Here is a 23592-nt window from a genome sequence, read left to right as displayed (position 1 = left end):
ACAATAGCTAAGTGAAGAACAGTAGTACTATACAGAATTATGTACCTGGAGTAGCTGTTAATCTGTTGTGATCTTGTTACATTTATATTATTGAGTTCTGGTACATTTAAACTGGTAGACTGATGTTTACTGTGACAATAAGACTGATGAACTTTGTTTGATATCACTCCATTACTGCAACTATTTTCAAAACCTAAAAAAAGGAAGTGAAAGAATCAAATTATGATTTGAATTAATAGAATGTGTTCTTATGTGATTACAGTATAGGTAATTCCATATAGCTTGCGTGCATCAAGTAATATGAGGGTAAGCTAATTTAAAATAAACCCTGATTCTTGCCTCAGAATACCTAACGAGTAAGTCCAGCTCAAAGGATAGTTCTCTCGCAGAATGTAGTACTATGAACAGTCTGTGTGGACAAACCTGGTATAAAAGTACAGAGGAAACCACCCTCTTTACTGTTAGGCAGACATATTGAGGCAAGAACTTCCGAGTGATCTTTAATCTCACAGTGAAGGTAATGGTAACAGCTATAGCAATTTACTGAGTGTGACTTCTTTCCTTTTCTTTCTGCTCTAGTTCTATTTGTATCTATTTTTTTTCAAATCTTCAGAATTTCAGTATTTTTTATTAAATTAAATATTGTTGAAAACAAATGATGTCACACAAAGCAAAACTCCTCTAGTTTAAAGCAGGTCACATTATGGAAACTGCTCATAGGACTGTAACCCACAGGGGGGACAGAGTATTACAAAACAGCTGGTAACCTATGAAGTAGATATTCACAAAAAGTGCCAAGGGAGTATCTCCTATTCAACATTGCAGGCCAGCATGCACAATACAAACTATTCCATATGCTAAATGACAAATGAGTCTAAACTCTGAAGATAAAGAAGTGGCATTTCTTCTTCCTCTTGGCAAACTCACCAGAACAGTGTGTGCTATTTCCTTTGCCTGTTGATAAACTATGTATATTCATTCCATGGCTGGGGCTCATACTAGGACTACTAAACGATCGTGGACTAACAGGATAGCTATCTTGAGATTTTGGACTGTGACCTCCTAGACATCGTACTTCACTGTCTGTACCATTGACCATTTCTATAAACTGACGAACCCTGGAAAACATGAAGAGAAGTTACTTTATGAAGATTAAATAATTTTTAAAACTTGGCTTATACTATTAGCACTAAAGATTTACACAGTACTGCATTTTTATACAAGTGATAGCCAATTACACATTTATTTATTACTACAGAATGATGAACTTGTCTTCTAAACTGGTGTATTAAAAAAAATGAAGTAATAAAGTAAGAAGACCTCTTCTTTCCCCACAGAAGTCTGTACATTAGAGAATTAACATAAATAACATAACATAAAACTCAACTCCCCACACATAAATATGTTCCATTCAATTAAAGCAGCTTTACTTCTTGGTGGTATAACTATTGCAAGGAGATTCTAGGCTTGACTCTTTGGGTTCTGTTTTTTTAAAAAGAAAAAAAATCAACAATAAAAATCCTTGAAATGGTGGGACACAACTTTATAGGTAAGAAATAAATTGCAGTACTGATGTTATCCATTGGCAGTAGCATGTAGACATCAACACTCAAATATATGAAGGGTTATTGGGGCTCTTCAAAAATACTAGGTATAAGCAGATTCTATCTTCATCTAATGATCTTTTGTAGAACCAACAGGATCAGAAATGTTTTGTTTAATTTTTAATCTTGTTTTTCTATTATCTTAAACTTGTTTTTAATTGTCTTAATTTTTAATCTTGAGATTAAAAATATAAGGCAAAGCTTGGAGACATTATTTTGTCATTCATTCAGTGAACATAACCACATAGATTCCTAGATCATCAACAAGGTAATTTGCTGCTATGGGAGCTTGAAATTCATAAAATAGACATACAGATAGTCCTTGATTTATGACCATTTGTTTAGCAATTCTTCAAAGTTACAACAGCACTGAAAAAAGTGACTTACGACCATTGCAGCGTTTCCCAATGGTCATGTGATCAAAATTTGGGTGCTTGGCAACCAGCATGTATTTACAACGGTTGCAGCATCCCGGAGTCATGTGATCACAATTTGCAACGCTTCTGATGAGGAAAAGCAACCATGTGATTCACTTAACAACCACATAATTCACTTGACTGTGGTTCACTTAATGACCACCACAAAAATGTCATAAAATTGGTTGCAGTCATGTGACGCCTTGCTTAACAACCGCACTACCTAACAATGAATTTTCCAATCCCTATTGTAAGTCAAGGACTACCTATACATGTACTCTCCCAGACTAGGCAGCTATATATTTACAAGCATCAGCTTTACTTGAAGACTCACTTCAAAGCAAATAAAAGATTAGGATTTCTTTCTAATAGACTTGGATACAACTGCTGTGTTGTTTCAATGGCTTCTCCCATTCTTCCTGCTAGAACCAGTTTCTGAATTCCTGTTAGCAGAAACAAAAGCACAAGTTTAAAAATGTATATTTCAGGACCAGTTTAAGCAACAAATGAATACTTCTGGGCCTCTCCAGTTTTGGTAAAAGAGTCTGTATTTCTTTCTTTGTTTTGAGCATCGATATGTTCCTTGGATCCCACAAATCTCTTTCTAATCTAGTTTCACATAAATTGATAAAATAGATATAACCTTGATTAAATCACTAGGATCTAAAGTTAATAATTAAACTCAAAGGATTCAGACAATTGTTTATTTTTAGTTTGCTTTAGTTCTAATATAGTGTTGTCAAAAAGAGTATATAAAATATTTAAAATAGCTTTGACTGACTACAATTATAATTTATATATCTATAAGTATCTTAACAATGTATATAGAATGAGGTCTTAAACTGCAAATTGACATTTAACCAAAAGTTATCAGTTATAAAGTAATTAAGTCTTCCTTCAGTGGAAAGGTACTGAAGAAATATTTACATATTTCTGGTTACTTTTATTAGTTTGTTTATTCGGCTGTTCTTTGTTTTTGAAAGGAAGTATATAAATTCCATAACTACATAAAACAATGAAATTAAGTAAATAACCATTATTTTTATTGGGTATTAATCCAATCAATTTTTCTCTGCATAATCTATCTGTGGCAAAGCAAATTCATGCTTCTTCTGATTATTCAGATATTTAAAACAGTGGGCAATGAAATAGGATATCTGAAATCCAAAGGCCAGTTAAGAAGAAGCATTTTTATATCTGAATATTTAAATTCTTTTAGATTTAACAACACAGCACTGTTCAGGCTTACTTTGTCTATTTTTAATGGAAGCTAATTCTTCTAGTACAGTCTGGTCAGTAGATCTAGCAAATGCCTCTGCTGTTGCACAGTATCCATGATGTACCAAATAAGATGAAACCATCCTGTAAAAGAAAGTTAATACAAAATATAGCATGGAGGTAGCTTTTCCATTTAATCCCACCAATTAGATAGCTATTTATTTACAAGCATCTGTTATCCTTGAAGATTCACTTCAATACAAACTCTTCATCAGTAAGTTAGGTAAATTTACTTTGAGAAAAAAATGCTTCATTTATTCTAATATACACTGTTAAAACTAAAATATATTTATATAAATAAGTATAATGATATGTATTTACAAATCATATGTGTTTAACTTTTCTCAATTTAAAATTGTATACATATGTATATTTAAATACATATGTACATTCAGTTCATTACTAGTTGGAGTCTAATAGTTTAAAACAGAACATTCAAGAGTGCCAAAGGTAACAGAGAATATTCACTGTAGAAAATGGAATTACACACAATGAGGAAGTTGCTTAGCATGGTGAGAGATGTGGTAAAAGCAGTAACATAGTGGTACGTAACACATGTAACAACATGCATGCAAAGGGTATTCTTTGTCTTGGGACAAAGTAGGTCTAGATATTAAAGAGGAAAGACTATCTGTACTTCTCTACCCATCAAATTTATCCAAAGGTGTTCACACGACCCTTGATTCATAAATATATTATCAGTTACAAATGGCTTTAAATGAAAAACAGCAATAAGTAGGTAAATGGCATGTGTTAATTTAGCTTTCACTGAAATATATACACAATTGATCCTTTCCAACCTCAATCATGCAGAATCAAACCTGGAGTACACTGTTCATAAAATAATTAAGAGAAAATAATTCTACTCATTCTTCCCAATCAAATGACTAGAATAATATCTTCTTAATCCACATCAGTGATGAAAATTCACAATAACATGAAATATTCTATCATGATTTTGAAGATTCCATAGTGACAATATTACCAAACAGGACCCTCAGCTTAATTTACATGATATAATATGAATTAAAGCATGTACAGTAGGAATTAGTGATTAGTCCTAAATTAAGAATATACTAATTATCCTCTCCTAATGTGTGCTGCATACTTCGTTGAAAGTATCAATATGAAGCATGTAAAGCTTTAAAAAGCAGCAGTTATGTTAAATTAAAGATGCCAGCTACATCTTCCATTCATAAATCACTTTTAAACTTGAAATTAGTGCACATATAATAATTCTAACATTTCCAAGCACAAAAATGATACAAGATGCTCCCATAAAACAAATACCTTAAATTAGATGCACTATGTAGAACAAGTTTGGACCAGATATCAATGCAGCTGCCACCAGGCAGCGTTTCCACATACTGCCTTATGAAACTAAGTTACAGTAATCAGATACCAGAGTTGTGCAATGCTTCAGATATGAAGATGGGAAAAGTGCTTTGTAAGGGTGTGTGTGTGTGTGTGTGTGTGTGTGTGTGTGATGTACTGTCTGTCTAGAACTCCTTAAAGTAACTCTTTTTCCAGGCTCACATAGCTGTCCTCACAGCTGCAGCGCAGCCCTGAAAAAAGTCTGGTTTAAGAAAATGCTAACACATACTATCTATATGCTCCATAGTACACTTTTCCCTTCAAATCCAAAGTGCTCCACAGCCCTACCACATACAAAAAATGAGTAGCATTTATTGTAAGAAGCTAAATGCATGGTTTTACATGGAGATAACTACATCAGATAAAATTACCCTCTCAGGAACAAATATCATATTTGCATGTCTTATCTCACTGCACAAGTATATAAGAAATACAGAACAGGATTTGTAGGACTAAAACAGACCAGTTTTAAAATCTCTCAAATTTGAATATAAATTTAAACAGACACTCATTATAATCTTCAAATCATACTTTTGGATCATTGTCTGCCATTCTCCTTCCCGATCTCCTATAGGGAATCTGTCAATCTGAGCCTGAGTTTTGGTTCTCCATTCACGCATATAATCTTCAATATCAAACACAAATGGATGCTGTCCAAAATTAGCATCCACTACTTCTCCAGGTGTTTGAAGTCCAACTGTAGGGTATAGATTTGGCTGCAACAGATAATTACAATATATAATTTAATCTTACAAAATGCAAATAATTTGAAGTTAGCATTAAAACAACTTAATTAAGTTAAAAATAATTTCTGCAAGCTCCACTAACTGAAAAATCAAATTAAGTAGTTAATGTTTAACTTGAGTTTCAAGGCTATTTAAGAAATCTTCAGGAGAAAAAATTTCACTCAATGAAATTTGCAGAGTTCTTGCCAATCGGGATAGGCAATACAGACTTAATAGTCTTATGAAATGAATGAGGCAGTTTCATAGGTTTCAAGAAGTTTGAGAAGCAGGCCTATCTCTCCAAGAATAAACAATTATAAAAATAAAAAGTAACATTTGTCATGATCATAATGAAAAAGGAAACATTCTAAAATAATGTACTTGGGTTTGTTTGTTTTTTTGGTTAATGTGAAAGTCTATGTTTCTCAAAATCTACCAGGAAAAAAAAAACAGAATCTAAAATCAATACATTCTCATAGCTTAATGTAGCTGTTATAGCATCATTTCCCAACCTGGATGTCCTCTAGATGTGTGGACTTTGCATAATGGATAGCAATATAGCTGCTGAGAATTCTGGAACTTGAAGTCCATCCATCTTTGAGGGAGCTCAAATTGGGGAAGGCCAGACATTGGTATTTACCTCAGTACAGTACTTTTACCTCATTACTGCCCATAAAAACTAGCAATTGCTGTCTAGAGACTTCAGCACAAGGATTACCTGTTCTCAGTGCTTCTTTTTGTATGTTTGAAGATGCCAGAAATCTAATCAGAGACCTATATGCAAAGAATATGCTCTACTGCTGAACTTAAAATTCTATGCTTGCAAATCCTCCAAATATATTCCTTAAAGCATCAAAAGTTAGAAATACTTAACGAATACTAAAACACCAAATGGTAGTTATAATGCCTTAGAATCTTCTGACATTATTGAAAACAAATGCTTATTAAGTAATTTTGAGATTTTTAAAATGCACTTTGCTCATATGATTTAAAAAATAGAAATAAACTGAAAAATGCATATTATATAACCAAGGAAAAAGTGTTCTTTGTGCACAGATATTTTATACTTTAATACATTGATCTTACCGGCAAATCTGTAAAAGCAATACCTGTAATCAAGAAAAATTTAATTAAAATCTGAGCTGTCACAGTCAATACAAGTCACGCCTTAATGCTCTTATAGTCAAATATATCTCTATACGAGAAGAAATATTAACAGTTATGCACTTCCTTTTGCTAGAAATTAAATTTATACAGGCAGGGTATCCAACAGCAGCCACATTACATTATTTATATAATTACATTTTTAATGAACAAGGAAAAGGTAGAAGAGCAGGTCAGAAACAAAGGATTGGCACAGTATTTATCAAGTACCAATTTACCTAGTAAAATTCTTATTTTCAGCTTCAAGAAAAGCTACTTGAAAAGCTACTTGTTTCCAGTTTAGTCTTATGAATCATACTATCATTCCATCACTGTATAGCTCACTGCAATGGATTACCATTCTGTTTTAGTTAAATATTCAAATTCTTATTATACCAAATATATGATTCAAAGATTAAATTTTCAAAGTAATTCCAATAAACGTAACCTAGCAATCCCTCTCCAATGCTTACTTCATCCATGTTTAAACAAATATTATTTAAAAGTTATAAGGTATTATGACTAAAAATGCTACTAGGCAATGAGATATTACCTCTGTTGTTTTCTTTTGTTGACAAATTCAGTGGAAAAATAACCACTGTCTGTTGTGTGGGGTTCTAGCTAATGCTTTCTGCTACTGCAGAAATATACTTCTCATGTTACAAGTTACTTTGGTGCTGTCATACAAACTGCACTTTATCAAGTCAGATATGAAGGACAAATATGCATAGGCAACTCTTCTCCCTTTTTAATACAATGGTACTTAAAAGTTTGTGAACCCTTTTGAATTTTCAATATTTCTGTATAAATATGACCTAATGTGATCTGTCTCCAGACAAGTCCTAGAACTAGATGATGGGAACCCAATTAAACACATGACTCAAAAACATTATACTTGTTTTTTATTAACAAAAATGATCCAAAGCTACATATTTGTATGTGGCAAAAGTGTGTGAACCTCTAGGATTATCAGATCATTTGAAGGGGAAATTAGAGTCAGGTGTTTCAATCAATAGGATGATAATCAGATGTGAATGTGGGTGGTCCTGCCTTATTTAAAAAACAGAAATCTGGGTATTCACTATCAAAGTCTGATGTTTACAACACAGGTATGTGGAAATGCGTCATGGTTGAACAAAGGAGATTCTGAGAACCTCTAAAAAACTGTTGTTGATGCTCACCAGGCTGGAAAAGGTTACAAAGCTATTTCCAAAGAGTTCAGACTCCATCAGTCCACTATCAGATCATGTACAAATGGAGGCAATTCTCCGGGAGGTCTCAAAGAACCCCAGAATAACATCTAAGGAACTAAAGGCCTCTTCTGCATTGGTGAATGTCAGTGTTCATGAGATCACCATCAGGAGAACACTAAACTACAATGGAGTGCATAGCAGGGTTGTAAGGAGAAAGCCACTACTCTCCAAAAAGAACACTGCTTCCTGTCTACTGTTTGCAAAAGACCACGTGGATAAGCCAGAAGGCTATTTGAAGAATGTTCTGTGGATCGATGAGACGAAAATAGAACTTTTGGGCTAGAATGGAAAGTGTTATGTTTGGCAAAAGGCAAACACTGCATTCCAGCATAAGTACCTTATCCCATCTGTGAAACGTGTTGGTGGCAGTATCATGGTTTGGGCCTGCTTTGCTGCTTCTGGTTCAGGATGGCTTGCATCATAGGTGGAACTATGAATTCTGAACTGTACCAGCAAATTCTACAGGAAAATGTCAGGGTATCTAACTGTGAACTGAAGCTCAAAAGAAAGTAGGTCATGCAGCAAGACAACAACCCAGGACACACAAGTCATATAACCACAGAATGATTAAAGCAGAAGAAAGTTAATGTTTTCGATTGGCCAAGTCCAAGTCCTGACTTTAATCTGACAGAACTGTTGCGGAAGGACCTGAAACGGGCAGTTAGTGTGAGGAAGCCCACTAATATCCCTGAGTTGAAGCTGTTCTGTAAGGAGGAATGGGCTAAAATTCCTCCAAGCCAATGTGTGGGACTGATCAACAGTTATCAGAAATGTTTAACTGCAGTTATTGCTGGTCAAGGGGGGAACACCAGTTACTGAAAGCAAAGGTTCACATACTTTTGCCACATACAAATTTGGCAATTTGTATCATTTTTCTCAATAAAAAAAATGAACAAGTATAATGTTTTTGACTCATTTGTTTAATTGGGTTCTCATTATCTAGTTTTAGGACTTGTGTAGGAAACAGATCACATTTCAGGTCATTTTTATGAAGAAATACTGAAATTTCAAAAGGGATCACACATTTTTAAGCACCATTGTATTATGTGAATGACAAGTAAAAAAGGACTTGAGCACTGTTTGCAATACTTTATTAACTAAGCTAAGCAAAAAGGAAGGGCAACTGTACAGCAACTATCAGTCTTATATCAAATGCTGATGTGTATTTCAGTGGTTTCCAAAGCATCCAAACTGAGAGCTAAAACTGATGCAAATATAACTGTTATAACAAAGTAAGTAAAGATGATAATAAAATCCAGCTCTCCTGGATGTCATGCCCAAGGGGGCCTTTGCCTGCTCATCTGAAACAAACTTGCAACTGCAAACACCCAGCTTGAATCTTGCAAGAACTTGGTTTTAGCATCCATACTTAATCTGTCTGATCAAGAGTTTTAATTGTTAATGTTTATCTTCTTCCGTACAGGCTAAATGCTCAACAAATGCCCACTTGGACAAACTAGAAAACGATCTGCCTAAACCCACTTGGAATTATCGAAATGTGGCCATAATAATGGCAGGTGATTTAATGTTAGAAGTGGTCCCAATGATGCAGTCCTGTTTTCCCACCTTGGCAGTTATTTCTCCCTCTAAAGTATATCCTGATAGTAAACTATGGATAGTAAGCAATTTCTAATAGAAAAATATACATATGGGAAAAATCACCCTTTATACATGGCCTTTATTGATTTAAAAAAATCTTCAACTATATTCCAAAAAACAGACTGGTAGAAAATGTTGAACAAATGCTGTGACTGGCAGCTACTCTAATTAGGATGCGGTATGAAAAGACAGTCACCCAAGTCAGTGAGATAGACCTGGCTACCTTAATGCAGACATTTCAATCTGTCATGGCATGAAAGAGAATTGTATTAGAACTACTCTGTTGTTCAATATTTATGTGAACCCAGTGATAGCTCCTTCAACAAAAAGGAATTCCACCCTCCTAAATAATGTAATGGGCATTTGGCAGTATTCCTGTATGCGGAAGATGGGACAAATCTTTTGTTTAGCTAGGACAGCCTTAGCAGAAGTTTGCGGACTTTCGCAGAATATTGTGAAGGACTTACAATCACCAAACCAAAACTTATGATCTTCTTGGGAAGACCTAGGGGCCATAAACAACAATGGCCAATTGGAATAATAAACTGAACAAATTCCAGGCTCTAAATACCTTAGCATAATTTTTTAAGGTCCAGAAATTTGGAGGGAACAAATCAGATCCATAACAGCCAAAGCTAACAATAGACAATTCTGAGCTTTTCTATTCTAAAGGGGTACATACACACTGTGCCTGTTGCCATCAAACTTTTTTTAAAGCTACAACTATATCTCAAATATTGTACAGTACTCATATATACACCTACAATGATCTAAAGCTCTTAGACATTGTTCAATTTAAGATTTTATGAACACTCTTCCAGATCCATGTCAAATGGCTCAATCCACATGGAAACTGGAATGACCCTGTGGAGGCCACAGCCTGTGTTTAGTGACTTTCTTACTGGCTTAAATGTTTGTTTTCTAATGGTTCACTGGCCCCATTAATAATCCTTAATAACTTTTCATCAATGTGGCAGCAAAAATCTTGGCTGACCTATGTCCATTGTAACTTCTTTCTCTCTTCCCTGTTGATCCTGGGTCTAGAGAGTTAAGACTGAAATCCTCAAAGTCTTTTTGATATCACTCAACAGCCAAATCTGGGTGCTACAGCCAATCCAGTGGAGGGTTTCCAAGTTGGAAAACTTTACACCTGCAAACTATTTATTCTATTTTATTTGCCCAGCATATTGTAATGCCTTCACTTTGGTTTATTTCAACACTTCAACAGTATTAGATGGGTGGTACAACAGAATTCCATTCACCAACAGATGCCACTCTTGTACTCAGAAGGAAACTGAGACCCTAATTGATGGTTTTTTTTTTTGGTTACTCCTACAATAATATATGTGCAAGTGTATTTTTACCTTCTCCCAACAAAAATCAAATGTGTTATGTGCAATATTTTTCCTACTGTAAGGTCAAAATCCTACCATCAATAATAGAGTTGCCAAGTTTTTCTCTGCAGTGATTTCCATAAGAAGGGATAAAATGCCATAATTATGGAATTTTCTTTTCTTTTGTTTCGTTTTTAACTCACAATTTCAAGGTTTTACATGACTGTTTCATTGCTTCTGTTTTATTCAGTCACTGTTTCTGTGTTTCATATTGCTTGACTGTAATTAAATTTAATTAACAAAAATCCAGCTCAACTTTTCTCTCTGGAATTCACAACTCTGGGTTATAATGACAACATATTATCTAAGATGTCAACAATCTACAGACAGGTCTAATTGTTCTAGCTAAAATACTATGTATTTTATCTGGTATTCTCAAATCAAATACATTTTTACATTAAGAAACTGCCCTACAAAAATTGAGCCCATTGGTTTTCCACTTTTGTTCAAGATGAAAATTAAAACCTATAATGCAATTCATTGTACAGTATTTACTAAACGCAGTTACAGAAATTACACATGAAATCAGAGAGACCAAAACTGGGAAACTATCTGATATGTGTTAATTTATACAATGTGAAAAAAAAAGCTGAACGTATAATTCCACATCCTTGTTTAATTAGGCTGTCCTGAAAAATAATTAACTGACTCAAACATTCATTCTTGAGGTAACCAAAGTAACTGGATAGCAAACATATTAAAATGCTATATTGACTTTAAATAAACTATATAAACTGCAAAGCTATTACCAAATTGCCATAAAATTTTCTGAACTTTTATTGATAAATATCAGAAATGCATTCAGGATTCATTTAGTGTTTGGGGAATGACATTCCCACAAAAGAGAAATATGTTTCAGGCATGCTACTAAATTGTACTTTCATTTCAAACTAATGGTTTTCTTCTTTTAAAATAGGCAACTGTGGAAATTACATTTCCCAAAAACTGATTCTAGCCTTGAAAAAGGTACTGACAAAGACCTAGTTCAAGAAACTAAGGCCTGTTTGAATCAAATGTACTTTAACCCTTATATTTTTTTTTGTTTTTATTTTTTGGTCAGAGTTAAGCTCTGATCAAAGTTACATACATCTCAAATTTGGAAAGATTGGTCAAAATTTCTAACATACAGTATTTGATATTTTCACAAAATATAATGATCATTTTTTTCATACCCAAACTGTGCCCATTCTTTGTGTAGAAGCAGGTATTGTTGATAAGGTTTACACAGCAACCAATGACATCACCAGTTGTAAATGTTGGACCATAGGGCTGTCCAGTTCCCGAGGAACAAAATGAGTGCCCATCATCTCCATGGTAACCATATGAATGTTTATCCCAACCTAGAAACAAAACAAAAATAAGCATTTACTATATCATGAAATGCCCAGGAATAGACTGTGAACTGAATCTAAATTTAATTGTTCTTTGAATAGATTCAAATACTACATCAAATCCTACTAGTTTATTTAAGGCTGGATGCAAACCAATGGTCCGGACTGTTTCAGCCTTAAAATATAAGATTTTTTAAAAAAATGCTTCACAGAGACATGAGGAGAAAGATTGTGTTTCTGAGCTCAGGAAACAGCAAGTAACATGGATATATAAGACAGCCATGTGTGTTTGCTGCGCTATGAGCTATTAGATAGGGAAAAAGTTTATTTTTTTGCTATAATTTAAATGTTGCTTTAATCTGAACAAGGCTCCAATTAACTTACAGAATAAGGTAAACATTGAAATAAAACAGTAGTAAAATCAGTAGCAAGACAAAATAACAGCACTCTAAGAAACAGCCTAAAGTTTCCAAACCTAGCAGTAAGTCCCCATCACCACAAAGCTATTCCCATAGTTTTCTGGAATAGCCAGGGCTTAATGGCTTTCCATATAAGGAAATAGAGTAGGAGCCACACTGATCTCAGAAAGAATGCTGTTCCAGAGATGGGGGGCTGCAACAAAAAAGGCTCATCCCCATGATGCCTGGATATGACATTTCCTAAGGACCTGGAGAGTACACTCTTTTCTAAACTTACCAGTTAGGTTGAAACCACTAGAAGAAGGTGATTCCATAATTATCCAAGTCCTAAGCCATGTACTAGGGCTTTAAGGTAACAACCAGCACTTCAATTGCACCCAGAAGAAAACTGGTAACCAGTGAAGCTCGTGTTAGACGTGTTAGATGGGAAAACTTAAGAGGCTCCCATTACTATATAAATTGCTGCATTTTCAACCAGTTGAAGCTTTGGGGTGAACTTCAAGGACAGCCCCATGAAGAGCACATTGCAAAAGTCCAAATGAAAGGTGACTAAGGCATGAGTGACTATGAGCAGGTTCTCTCAATCCAGGAAAGGCCTTAATTGGTGCACAAGATGGAGTAGTGCAAACGTCCTCTTAGCTATAGTTGCCACCCATTCATCAAGTAATTTTTCTCCTGCCTCAGCGTAGGCCATAGGTTATAAACTTCAGCATGTATGAATTGACTGTGAAGTTCTTGTTCAATGCAAGATTTGAAAGCAGCAGAAGAGGTAATGAGATGTTCTCTTTGTAGCTAGGCAACAATGTTCTCCCCTTTTCTCTTCCCATGCCATCCTCTCAAATGTCAGTTCTATTGGGACTGTTATTGGTCTGCTCTACTGCTACAACTTGACTGACACTAAGCTGTTTGGTTTAAATTTTCTCACATATTCCTGTATTATTTAGTTGCATCAGCCTTATACAAACAAATTAAAAGAGTTTAGAAATCTTCAATAAAATGACTTGGTTTTGGCATTACAACATGAAACTGTGTGCTACCTGTGAGGTTAGAAAAGCAAGAAGAAGAGATGATGTATAGAAAGTTAGGTATGGACGCCTAGCATTTTGTAGTTGCATCAATAATCTGCTGAATTTTGTATGCAAACTAATGGAAGTTATATTTAAACCCTGGTTCAAAGTAATGAGATTAATTCTTCCCTTCCCATTTTCTTTACCAGTACAATATTTAGGTATATAAATAAATGCATATAAATAAATTTATAAATATAGGAATTTATTCAGGAACAAGTCCCCTGGTTCAACGGGACATACTCCCAAATGTGTGTACATGGTTGTAATTAAACCTTTCAGACCAGGAATATTTTCAGCAGCAGAAACAAAAATACATTTCCTCTCTCTTGTTTGCAACTGGAGATAAAATCACAGAATAAATTATTTAAGTCCAGGATAGCTCCCAATGATCCCAGAATAATGCTTTCCTTCCAGTAGCATTATAAAAGCCTTTTCACTATATTCTGTCTTTTCAGTATTTTCTGTTGTAATGATATAAAAATTTTAAAAAATTAAAATGCATTTTAAGATAATTTTTCCTAGCTACAAAGTTAGTCTAGGATTTATACTGCTATTACAAAAATAACCGTGTTTCGGCTGGACTTCAGACTGATTAGCAGTGAAGAATGACTGGCTATAAAAACTAGTCTCAAATTTTAGACGAGTCTGAGAATTTAAAAATCTTGCCATATGTTATCATCTTAACTAAGAAATTAATTCTCATTAAAAAGTCCAAATTAGTCTATAAGGGTCTCCAATGTTTACATTAGCCACTTTCAGCCACCGAATGGTACCATGTCTATAGTTCCACCCTCTATTCTCCTCAGTCTACACATATTCAGCTAGAGAAGGAGAATATATGCATGTTTGCTTGAACTGGCATAGAGCATTTCATGTGATCCAGTAGCCCAATAAAGCAGAGTCCCAAAATGTATCAGTAATTGTACTGAAAATATGACTATATCTCTTCCTCAGTTTTCAAGCAGAATGCATGGAAGTCAGGAAGAGAAAAGGGGTTGGGGCCAGTATGCGCATCCTCTTCTCTACCAAGTTTGAAGCACTTCACTCATTCAGCCCTACATAAATTAACCAAACAACTAGCTATATTTCAATTAAGAATTTTTTTAAAAATCTGGAGGGGGTAGTAATTTAAACAAACACAAATTAGAGGCACAGTGCAATTCAGACATTATCAATACCTAAGCAATCCCTAATTTTATAATTAGCAATCAATTCCTCCAAAACATTTACAATTTCCCAGCAGAGTTTCAAATAACTGCTGAGAGAAACACCTGAGTTACTGATAACTCTTTTTGGCCCAATTCCTCAAATGCATTGTGCTTGAAGTGAAATCAGCATCAGAATAATGTAAAAACTATCGTCTGGAACTTTTTGACATGCACCTTTTCATTTCTTTCAGAGAGTTTCTCTATTAGCAACTCTTACACCAAACTATTTTTTTCTTGGTCAAAATGTTATTTTTGAGATTTGTTAAGCAGAGGTAGATATTAACGTAACTGTGGCATGTTGAACATCCCTTTTTTTGGACAGAAACATCTTACTTTATATGAGTAGCCTATTTCAAATGAAACGTTTGCTGATATCTGTATACCACAACTGATATCTCAGAGTACTTTTTCCAGTTCTGTTATACTAAATGGTGCTTTTACTGATGTTTGCATGGAAAGCCAGCATTACCTTCCTGCAATTCAGTCTTAAAATGTTGAAGTAGGTTTTGATAGGCTATGACAAGCTATAGTTTGAATAACAAACCAGCAAATGTCATTGCACTACCTCTTTTCTATATCCCAGATTATATATTATAGTTTATACATTATAAACTTTCTTATTAAGAACAGCTGTCATCTAGAAGAAAAAGAAGATGAATTGATTAGTGTATTATAATAATGAAGTATTTTTTTTTCAAAAAGTAATTATTCTTCATCATACCTGGTAGTCTGTTCATGTTCACTCCTTGAGCTGAGAGCCCAATTCCCATATAACTGCAAAATTGAAATTAAACAGGTCATCTTTCTCTGCTTCATAAATACTCTTTTCAAAACAGTAATGAAACAAAAAACTTTTCAATTTAGCTACTATATTTTACCCTAAATTTTCAAAGATATACCAAAAATCTTGGCATTTTACTCAAAATGTTTTTTATTTGTTCTACAGTATTTTTATTATTCTTTTGCTTTCCTGACAGTATTAAAGACTCATAAAACAGTTTTCCAATATCCAGATATTAAGGAGGTATTGAGCATTTCTTCTAGTGTACCTCCTATCTAATCAGCAAAAAAAAAATCCTGCTGTACATTTCCTATTTGGATTATATTTTACTCTGCAAATTAGTCTAGAAAACATTTGCCAAGATTTAAGAACTATTTCAACAAAGAACACACAAGGGAAGTATCCCCAATCATGGATTTTGTCATTCCAAGAATCTTCCTGAGAGATAACATGTAAGCAATAGTGGATGTAGCCTAGACATTGACAGGTAAAAATGCCCTATATGGTTCCAGGGAAAATTACACGAGCTTAAGGGTCTTCTAGGATGTGATGCCTATAGGTTGTGGAAAAGTAATGCTGATTTCTAGAATAAGGAAAAACAATCCACAACTCATGAAAATGACCACAATAAGGAATATATTATAATGCAATCTTACTAGCTAGCAAGTAAGATTTTGGAAAGGAAGAATAATTTAAACATCTTTAATGGATATTTTGAATTAGCGTGTTAAAGGTAGATTTTTCCCTACTGGTTTCTTTGGCTTTTAATGCAATTCTGCAAAATGGCTATTTTTCAAAGGACTGTCCCCCTCTCTGTTTTGTTGTTTCTGTTATATGGAGGTGCCCATCCTCTAAAAACATTACTGAAGAAAAAAATACATTTTTTTATGCAAAGGCATTTAACATGAACAATAGCTTTTCTTTTCCTCTGCTTAGTACAGAGAAAAGCAAATATCATGGGAACACCCAGACAACAGAACCCTGACAGGGAAAGTCAAATTCAAAATTTAAATTGAATCTTTAAAGATTTATATAGGTGTGAGTGTGTATGTAGACACATATAATCTATTTCAAAGTAAACTGATCAAGAATAAACTGGAGATTGTTGATATTCAGCATCACAAAACCTACACTTATAACCACTTGAAGCTCAATCATAACTTTCCATCACACAATTTAATAATTTATTTTTATGTGAGGGAACAATAAGAATTTATCAAATTATAAATTATAACTGATGAAAGAAATTCTGCAGTTTATATTTAATGCTGTGGGCTTGACTAGAATTTAAGAAACTATAAGTGCTAGAATCCAGATGGATTACCTCTCAAGGATTATCCACCATGCCCTACTTTATGCTCAATAATGGATTCAATTTTAAAATTAGTATTTATGACTGCCAACAAAACTGTATAGGCATTCCCTATTTACCTCATGGAGAAACTCTATTATGCTAAGTTAGTATCATTTTTGTTTGTTGAACATGCTAGATATATGTTCCATCTTAATGCTGGGCCAGGTTATCCAATCCCTCCCAAAAAAAATTTAATATTTTTTATCCTGCCTTTATTTTTTTTATAAATAACTCAAGGCAGCGAACCTACCTAATACTCCTTTCCTCCTCCTATTTTCCCCACAACAACAACCCTGTGAGGTGAGTTAGGCTGAGAGAGAATGACTGGCCCCAAGTCACCCAGCTGGCTTTCATGTCTAAGGTAGGACTAGAACTCATAGTCTCCTGCTTTCTAACCTGGAGCCTTATCCACTAGACCAAACATCAACTCCTATTAACCCCAGTCAACATGAACACCGGCCTGGGATTTTTTGGAAATATACTTTAAAAGATCTGGAGGTTGTTTATTCCTGGGCTAAGCTTATGTATACTTACTCAGGTATTATTTTCATTCAGTGGAATGTATTACAAAACAGGATGAACAGAATCAAAGCCTTAATGTGAAATCAAGTTATTCTCTGTTTATTTCCATTAAGAACTAAGGATTTTCAACTCTGCATTTAGGTCTTATAAAGTTTTTTTGCCGCAAATAATATTATCTCATTATTACAGCAACTATTAGAATGGTTGGAATGACTTCGGTGTTTACTTACTGACACCAATAACAAATAGGACCTTCTGTACTCTCCTAGAGAAGAACAACCCCACAGATGTTAAAGTACCCTGTTGTGTTTCACATCTCTTAAACACACTCAATATTTTCCTGGTGACAAATCTTTCACTACTTTAAATGAAATAAACTAACTATTACTGAGCTCCTCTAGTAGCAGTAATAACAGAAAATATGAGAGTTTATCAAGGAAGTAATCTGGGACAATTATTTGCATATTTTCTAGTAACTGCTTTTTTCTATCACACCCTAAATTTAATTGGCCAGATCAAATCAATAAAGGTTACTGCTTTAGTCTAGATATTACACTCGGACTGGACCTAGGTTCAAATTCCTATTTAACCACTGAGTTGAGTGACTTGGCATCAATTCTCTTAGTTTACAGGATTATTGTTGCAGAGATAAAATTAGGGGAATATGTATACTATAGCGGTGCTTAAAAGTTTTCTTAGATTATCTTTTTTATTAATTAAATTATTAGTATAGTATAGTATAGTATAGTATAGTATAGTATAGTATAGTATAGTATAGTATAGTATAGTATAGTATAGTATAAGATTAACAATATGCCCATGTAACACTTCTGTTTCTCAAGCTGCACTGGTTGATGGCTTGCTTCTGGGTGCGATTCAAGGTGCTGGTTATTACCTACAAAGCCCTATATGGTATAGGGCCTGGTCATTTGAGGGACCACCTATCTCCCATAACATCTGCCCAGCCAATCCTACAGGGTTGGTATGTTCCGGGTTCCTTCAATTAAATAATGTTATCTCTCAGGACCCCGGAAGTACACCTTTTCTGTAGCACTGCCTGCCCTCTGGAACAAGATCTCTCCCCTCCCCCCCACCCAACTACTAGATGCAGATGGTCCCTACTCTGTTGTTTAGAAGAGCTGTGAAGACCTGGCTCTTCACCCAGGCCTTCAGCAAGAAGTGAGACCCCTCACTTCATCATGCTTGCCAACTTTTATCTTTATGTTTTATTGATTTTATTGTAATTGTTGTGAGCTGCCCAGAGTCATTGAGAATCGAGTGGCATACAAGTTTAATAAATTATTATTTATATCCTTCCTTTCCTCTAGTAGTTCAAGATGCTGCACGTGGCACTCCCTACTCTAATTTTTCCCAACGACAATACCCCTGTGAGGTAAGCTGAGCTGTAAAAGAGTGACTGCCACAAAGTCACTCAGTGAACTTCCATGACTGAGACTGACTTGAACCTGGGTCTCCTCTGTCCTAGTCCATTAAATGCTGCGAGAATGAAATGTAGTCTGCATGGTTCGGGGGCTTTTATTTATACCCTGTGTTTCAAGTGAAATCCATCAATTAATGTAATTTCTGCAGTTTTGTATTTATATTTATATTGTTTTTTTCTTTTTCTTCTCACTTACATTTGGAATTGCTCCCTTACAGTATCCATGTCTTGTTTACTTCTTCCATATTTTTAATTAAAAGCAATTTCTGGAACTTAATTTCAACTACAGAGATATTTAGCTGTATTATCTGCACAAAGATGGATATAGTTCAATATGTATTACAGCTTGAGAGAATGCTAAGAAGCTATATATTGGGTATATAAGGACAGCGTTGACTACTCTCACCGCCATTCCTGGTTGCTAGCAGCACAGTCCTTTCATATATTTCATACTATTCTATGGTTGAAGACTAGCACTCAGAATGGACACTAGGCCTGAGCACAAACTAAGTCTCAGTGCTGATTATGCATATCTGTTCCTGAAATATTATAAAGAGCCAAAACATATTACATAAAAGCATGAAATAAAATGACATGGAATGACTTTATTTCACAGCTGAGAAGGAAAAGATAGCGGCAGAGCAACATCTCCTATGCTGAGCTCCATGCTTATTCTTGACTGTGTAATTTATTTTTGTTTTTATTGTTTCAATAAAATGTTGTTTTAATTATTATTACTGCTTTAATTTTGTTTTATTTTCACTTTCTTCTTATTGTTAGCCATTTCGACTACTAGCGACTGGCAGAAAGATGGAATATAAAAAATAATTAACAGACTGTATTTGCCAAGATTTTGAAAGCTGTTAGATATGTGCTATTATACTATCTTTGAATGAATGCACTAATTGCCATTATTGATAATCCAGTGCAAGTTAGAAAACCAGAAGAAAGGAACTGTTTTGGAGAAGAACATAGTATATTCTTGACAGTTACAGTGAAAATAAAAATTGAGGGGAAAAAAGAGGACATAAATACTTTGGGAATAGTTGAAGACTGGCATCTGAAATGGCAAAAATATGCTATAAATTAACAAAGCTGAAAATTGCTAAGAAGTTTTTGTATGGACTAGTCCTGGATTAGGTGACAAATTTCCACAATACTACATGATGCCAAGTTAACATGATAACCAGAGTCGCTTTTTAACAAGATGGACAGTGACAAATATTTTACATACACACATACACAGAGTACCGTGCAAAAGTTTTAGGCAGGTGTGAAAAAATGCTGTAAAGTAAGAATGCTTTCAAAAATATGTATTGTAATTGTTCATGTTTATCCATTTACAAAATGCAAAGTGAGCAAACAGAAGAAAAATCTAAATCAAATCAATATTTGGTGTGACCATTCTTTGGCTTCAAACCAGCATCAATTCTTACACTTGTACACTTTGTACACTTGCACAAAGTCAGGGATCTTGTAGGATTAGAGTCAGGTGTATGATTAACCAATTATACCAAGCAGGTGCTAATGATCATCAATTTCATATGTAGGTTGAAACAGTCATTAACTGAAACAAAAACAGCTGTGTAGGAGGCTTAAAACTGGGTGAGGAACAGTCAAACTCTACTACTAAGGTGAGACTGTGGAAGACAGTTTCATGTCACAGGTCATACACCATGGCAAGAATGAGCACAGCAACAAGACACAAGGGAGTTATACTGCATCAGCAAGGTCTCTCCCAGGCAAAAATTTCAAAGCAGACTGGGGTTTCAAGATGTGCTGTTTAAGCTCTTTTGAAGAAGCACAAAGAAATGGGCATCTCTGAGGACTGTATATGCAGTGGTCGGCCAAGGAAACTTAATGCAGCAGATGAAAGACACATCATGCTTACTTCCCTTTGACATTGGAAGATGTCCAGCAGTGCCATCAACACAGAACTCGTGGAAACCAGTGGGACCCATGTATACCCATCTATTGTCTGGAGAAGTCTGGCCAAAAGTGGTCTTCATGGAAGAACTGGGGCCAAAAAGCCATACCTCCGATGTGGAAACAAGGCTAAGCGACTCAACTATGCACGAAAACATAGGAACTGGGGTGCAGAAAAATGGCAGCTGGTGCTCTGGACTGATGAATCAAGATCTGAAATATTTGGCTATAGCAGGAGGCAGTCTGTTTGCCAAAGGGCTGGAGAATGGTACAATAATGAGTGTCTGCAGGCAACAGTAAAGCATGGTGGAGGTTCCTTGCAAGTTTGGGGCTGCATTTCTACAAATGGAGTTGGAGATTTAGTCAGGATCAATGATGTCCTCAATGCTGAGAAATACAGATAGATACTTATCCATCATGCCATACCATCAGGGAGGTGTGTGATTGGCCCCAAATTTATTCTGCAGCAGGATGGCCCCAAACATACAGCCAATGTCATTAAGAACTATCTTCAGCGTAAATACAAGGAATCCTGGAGGTGATGGTTTGGCTCCCACAGAGCCCTGATCTCAGTATCATCGAGTCTGTCTGGGATTACATGAAGAGACAGAAGGATTTGAGGCAGCCTACATCCACAGGAGATCTGTGGTTAGTTCTCCAAGATGTCTGGAACAACCTACCTGCCAAGTTCCTTCAAAAACTGTGTGCAAGTATATCAAAACCACAGCTCTCCTTTGTTTGGAAACATGAATCAGGCCTGGGCTTCTTACTAAGTATAGCATAAACTTGAGTTATGTGCCAAGTATGGTGGCTATATAAATTGATTAAATAAATAAGCAAACCATAATTTCAAGTAGTGTTCCACTTAAGCCATATGTTGTGGGTGCAGTTTCAGGGGTTAAAATATGTACCTGATTATTATCACTGTACCCATAAAATACAATAATAATTAAAAGAAACATTTAGGCCATTGACTTCTGTATACACATCTAAATTAAAGCATCACCAGATGGCTGTATGTGGACTCAGTAAAAGAAAGCCCATCTCTCAATATAACTGGTTTCATTTTCTTATCTTTAAGATTTTCTTAACAATCAGAAAATGCTTCCCTATAACTTAAGATTGTTATTCCATGTCCTGCACCCTCAGAACCAAATACATTTAGTTATTTATTAATAGTGACCAGTTTTTAATGTCAGATTCTGTCATCTGGAAGAAGCCACTGTGTAACTGCAATCTAACTGATCCTATTTGATTCTCAACAACCGGAGCAGATAAACAAAAGAACCTCCACTTAGGCCTTACTTAGTTTTATATCTATACTGAAATCCCTGTTAGTTGCCTAACAAGTCACCCATGTGAAACAAGAGTGGTTTCCGATACCAATTAGAAAAAAACAAACAAACCAGGAAAAACATGGATAGAAGTATCCTTGTTTACTTAGTGTTTAGTTAAGCAACCTGGTGGCCCCTCAGAAATTCTGGACTACAACTTCCACAATAACTGGTTTAGCTTCTTCTGCTGGCAGGAGGAGTCAAATGGGAAGAGATTGGGCAGCACAAACCAGCAACCATTATTAACAATGATCCAGAGTTCTTAAAGATTCTGGCTGATCATTATATGAAAAGTGATTTATTGTTAATAAACTGAGTATTATAAACTTACATGTCAGTCAGCCAGTTCCTCAGGTTAAAAATGCTTCATACAATCAAAGATTAACATTATCCATATTTATTTATGCAGCATAAAAGTATTCAAAATGAAATATATTTATATCATTAAAAGGAAAGGTTTCAGAATTATGTGAGTAAAGATGAATATAAACAATAGATCAGGAAACTATATTTATACTGAACAATTCCTTTTCTCCTGCCTTCATAATCCCCAAAATTTTAGATTACAATCCCAACCCAGACATTAACAACAACTGTCATTTTTTTGCAAACAGAACAATGTACAATTTTATATTAATCTATTTGGGTGTGCTTAATTTATTAAAATCACAAATATTTTAATCAGAATACAGGAGAGTGTTAGGAAGAATTTGAGAAAACATCTAGCTAAAAATTATGTCTAATCTGTAAGAATCTATATAAAAATAAAATGTAAGCTATCAGAATCCTAACATCATTTCTTTTGTCAGAGATTAAATGGTGCCATGATAGTAGAATACAGATATGTAGACAAGAAATGTAGACATAGGAATATTTAAAAAATATAATATATATCAGAAGAGTAGCTGACATTATGAACGGTTTTATGCATAAAACTAGTAACCAGCATTCATTAAATCCTGAAGTCTTAAATAAGGTTAATCACCTAATTATTGTTTTGAGTAAAAAATCATAAATTAAAATCTTCACTCTGAAATGTAGCTAGACCCATATAGCACAGGTAAGTAGCAGTGATTTCATAACAAGATAACAAGCTGAATTGTTCAGTCAAGTGATGTATATTTAACAAGAACACTGCAAAAAACACTAACTTCCACCAGTTCTATTCATTATGGATATTATAGGCAAAGCACAGAATCCATTACTAAAAAGATATAATGGGCTCCCTAAAGCAGCACTTAGCAGTCATCCAGTTCTCTACTGCTAGGACTACGTCTGTCTGTCTGTCAGTCCATCCATCCAATTCATATGGCTGCCCATTTCATATACATGTCTCTGGGTAGCTAACAATTAAAACAGAATAAAAACAATAACCAAAATTGTAAATCACATAAGTAGCAGCTGAGAACACTCACAACAT

General features: G+C 34.7%; 1 protein-coding gene across 2 annotated transcripts in view; it reads right to left on the bottom strand.

Moving 5' to 3' along the window:
* The window catches only part of RANBP9 (RAN binding protein 9), a 48750-nt gene that overhangs the window by 7130 nt on the left and 18028 nt on the right, over positions 1-23592 (bottom strand). For both annotated transcript variants that reach the window (XM_088130893.1, XM_007431746.3), the window contains 8 exons: positions 15536-15588; positions 11959-12126; positions 6484-6506; positions 5204-5388; positions 3270-3382; positions 2355-2463; positions 928-1118; positions 46-193 (listed from right to left, as the gene is read on the bottom strand). In XM_088130893.1, the coding sequence (XP_087987019.1) occupies positions 46-193; positions 928-1118; positions 2355-2463; positions 3270-3382; positions 5204-5388; positions 6484-6506; positions 11959-12126; positions 15536-15588 (990 nt within the window). The remainder of the gene's footprint in view (positions 1-45; positions 194-927; positions 1119-2354; positions 2464-3269; positions 3383-5203; positions 5389-6483; positions 6507-11958; positions 12127-15535; positions 15589-23592) is intronic.

This window comes from Python bivittatus, unplaced genomic scaffold, assembly GCF_059951505.1.
Source record: "Python bivittatus isolate LINGU-HERP-01145 unplaced genomic scaffold, Pbiv_v1 ctg000840_np1212, whole genome shotgun sequence".
NCBI classification, from domain to species: Eukaryota; Metazoa; Chordata; class Lepidosauria; order Squamata; family Pythonidae; genus Python; species Python bivittatus.
This window is presented reverse-complemented; position numbering and strand designations above follow the sequence as displayed.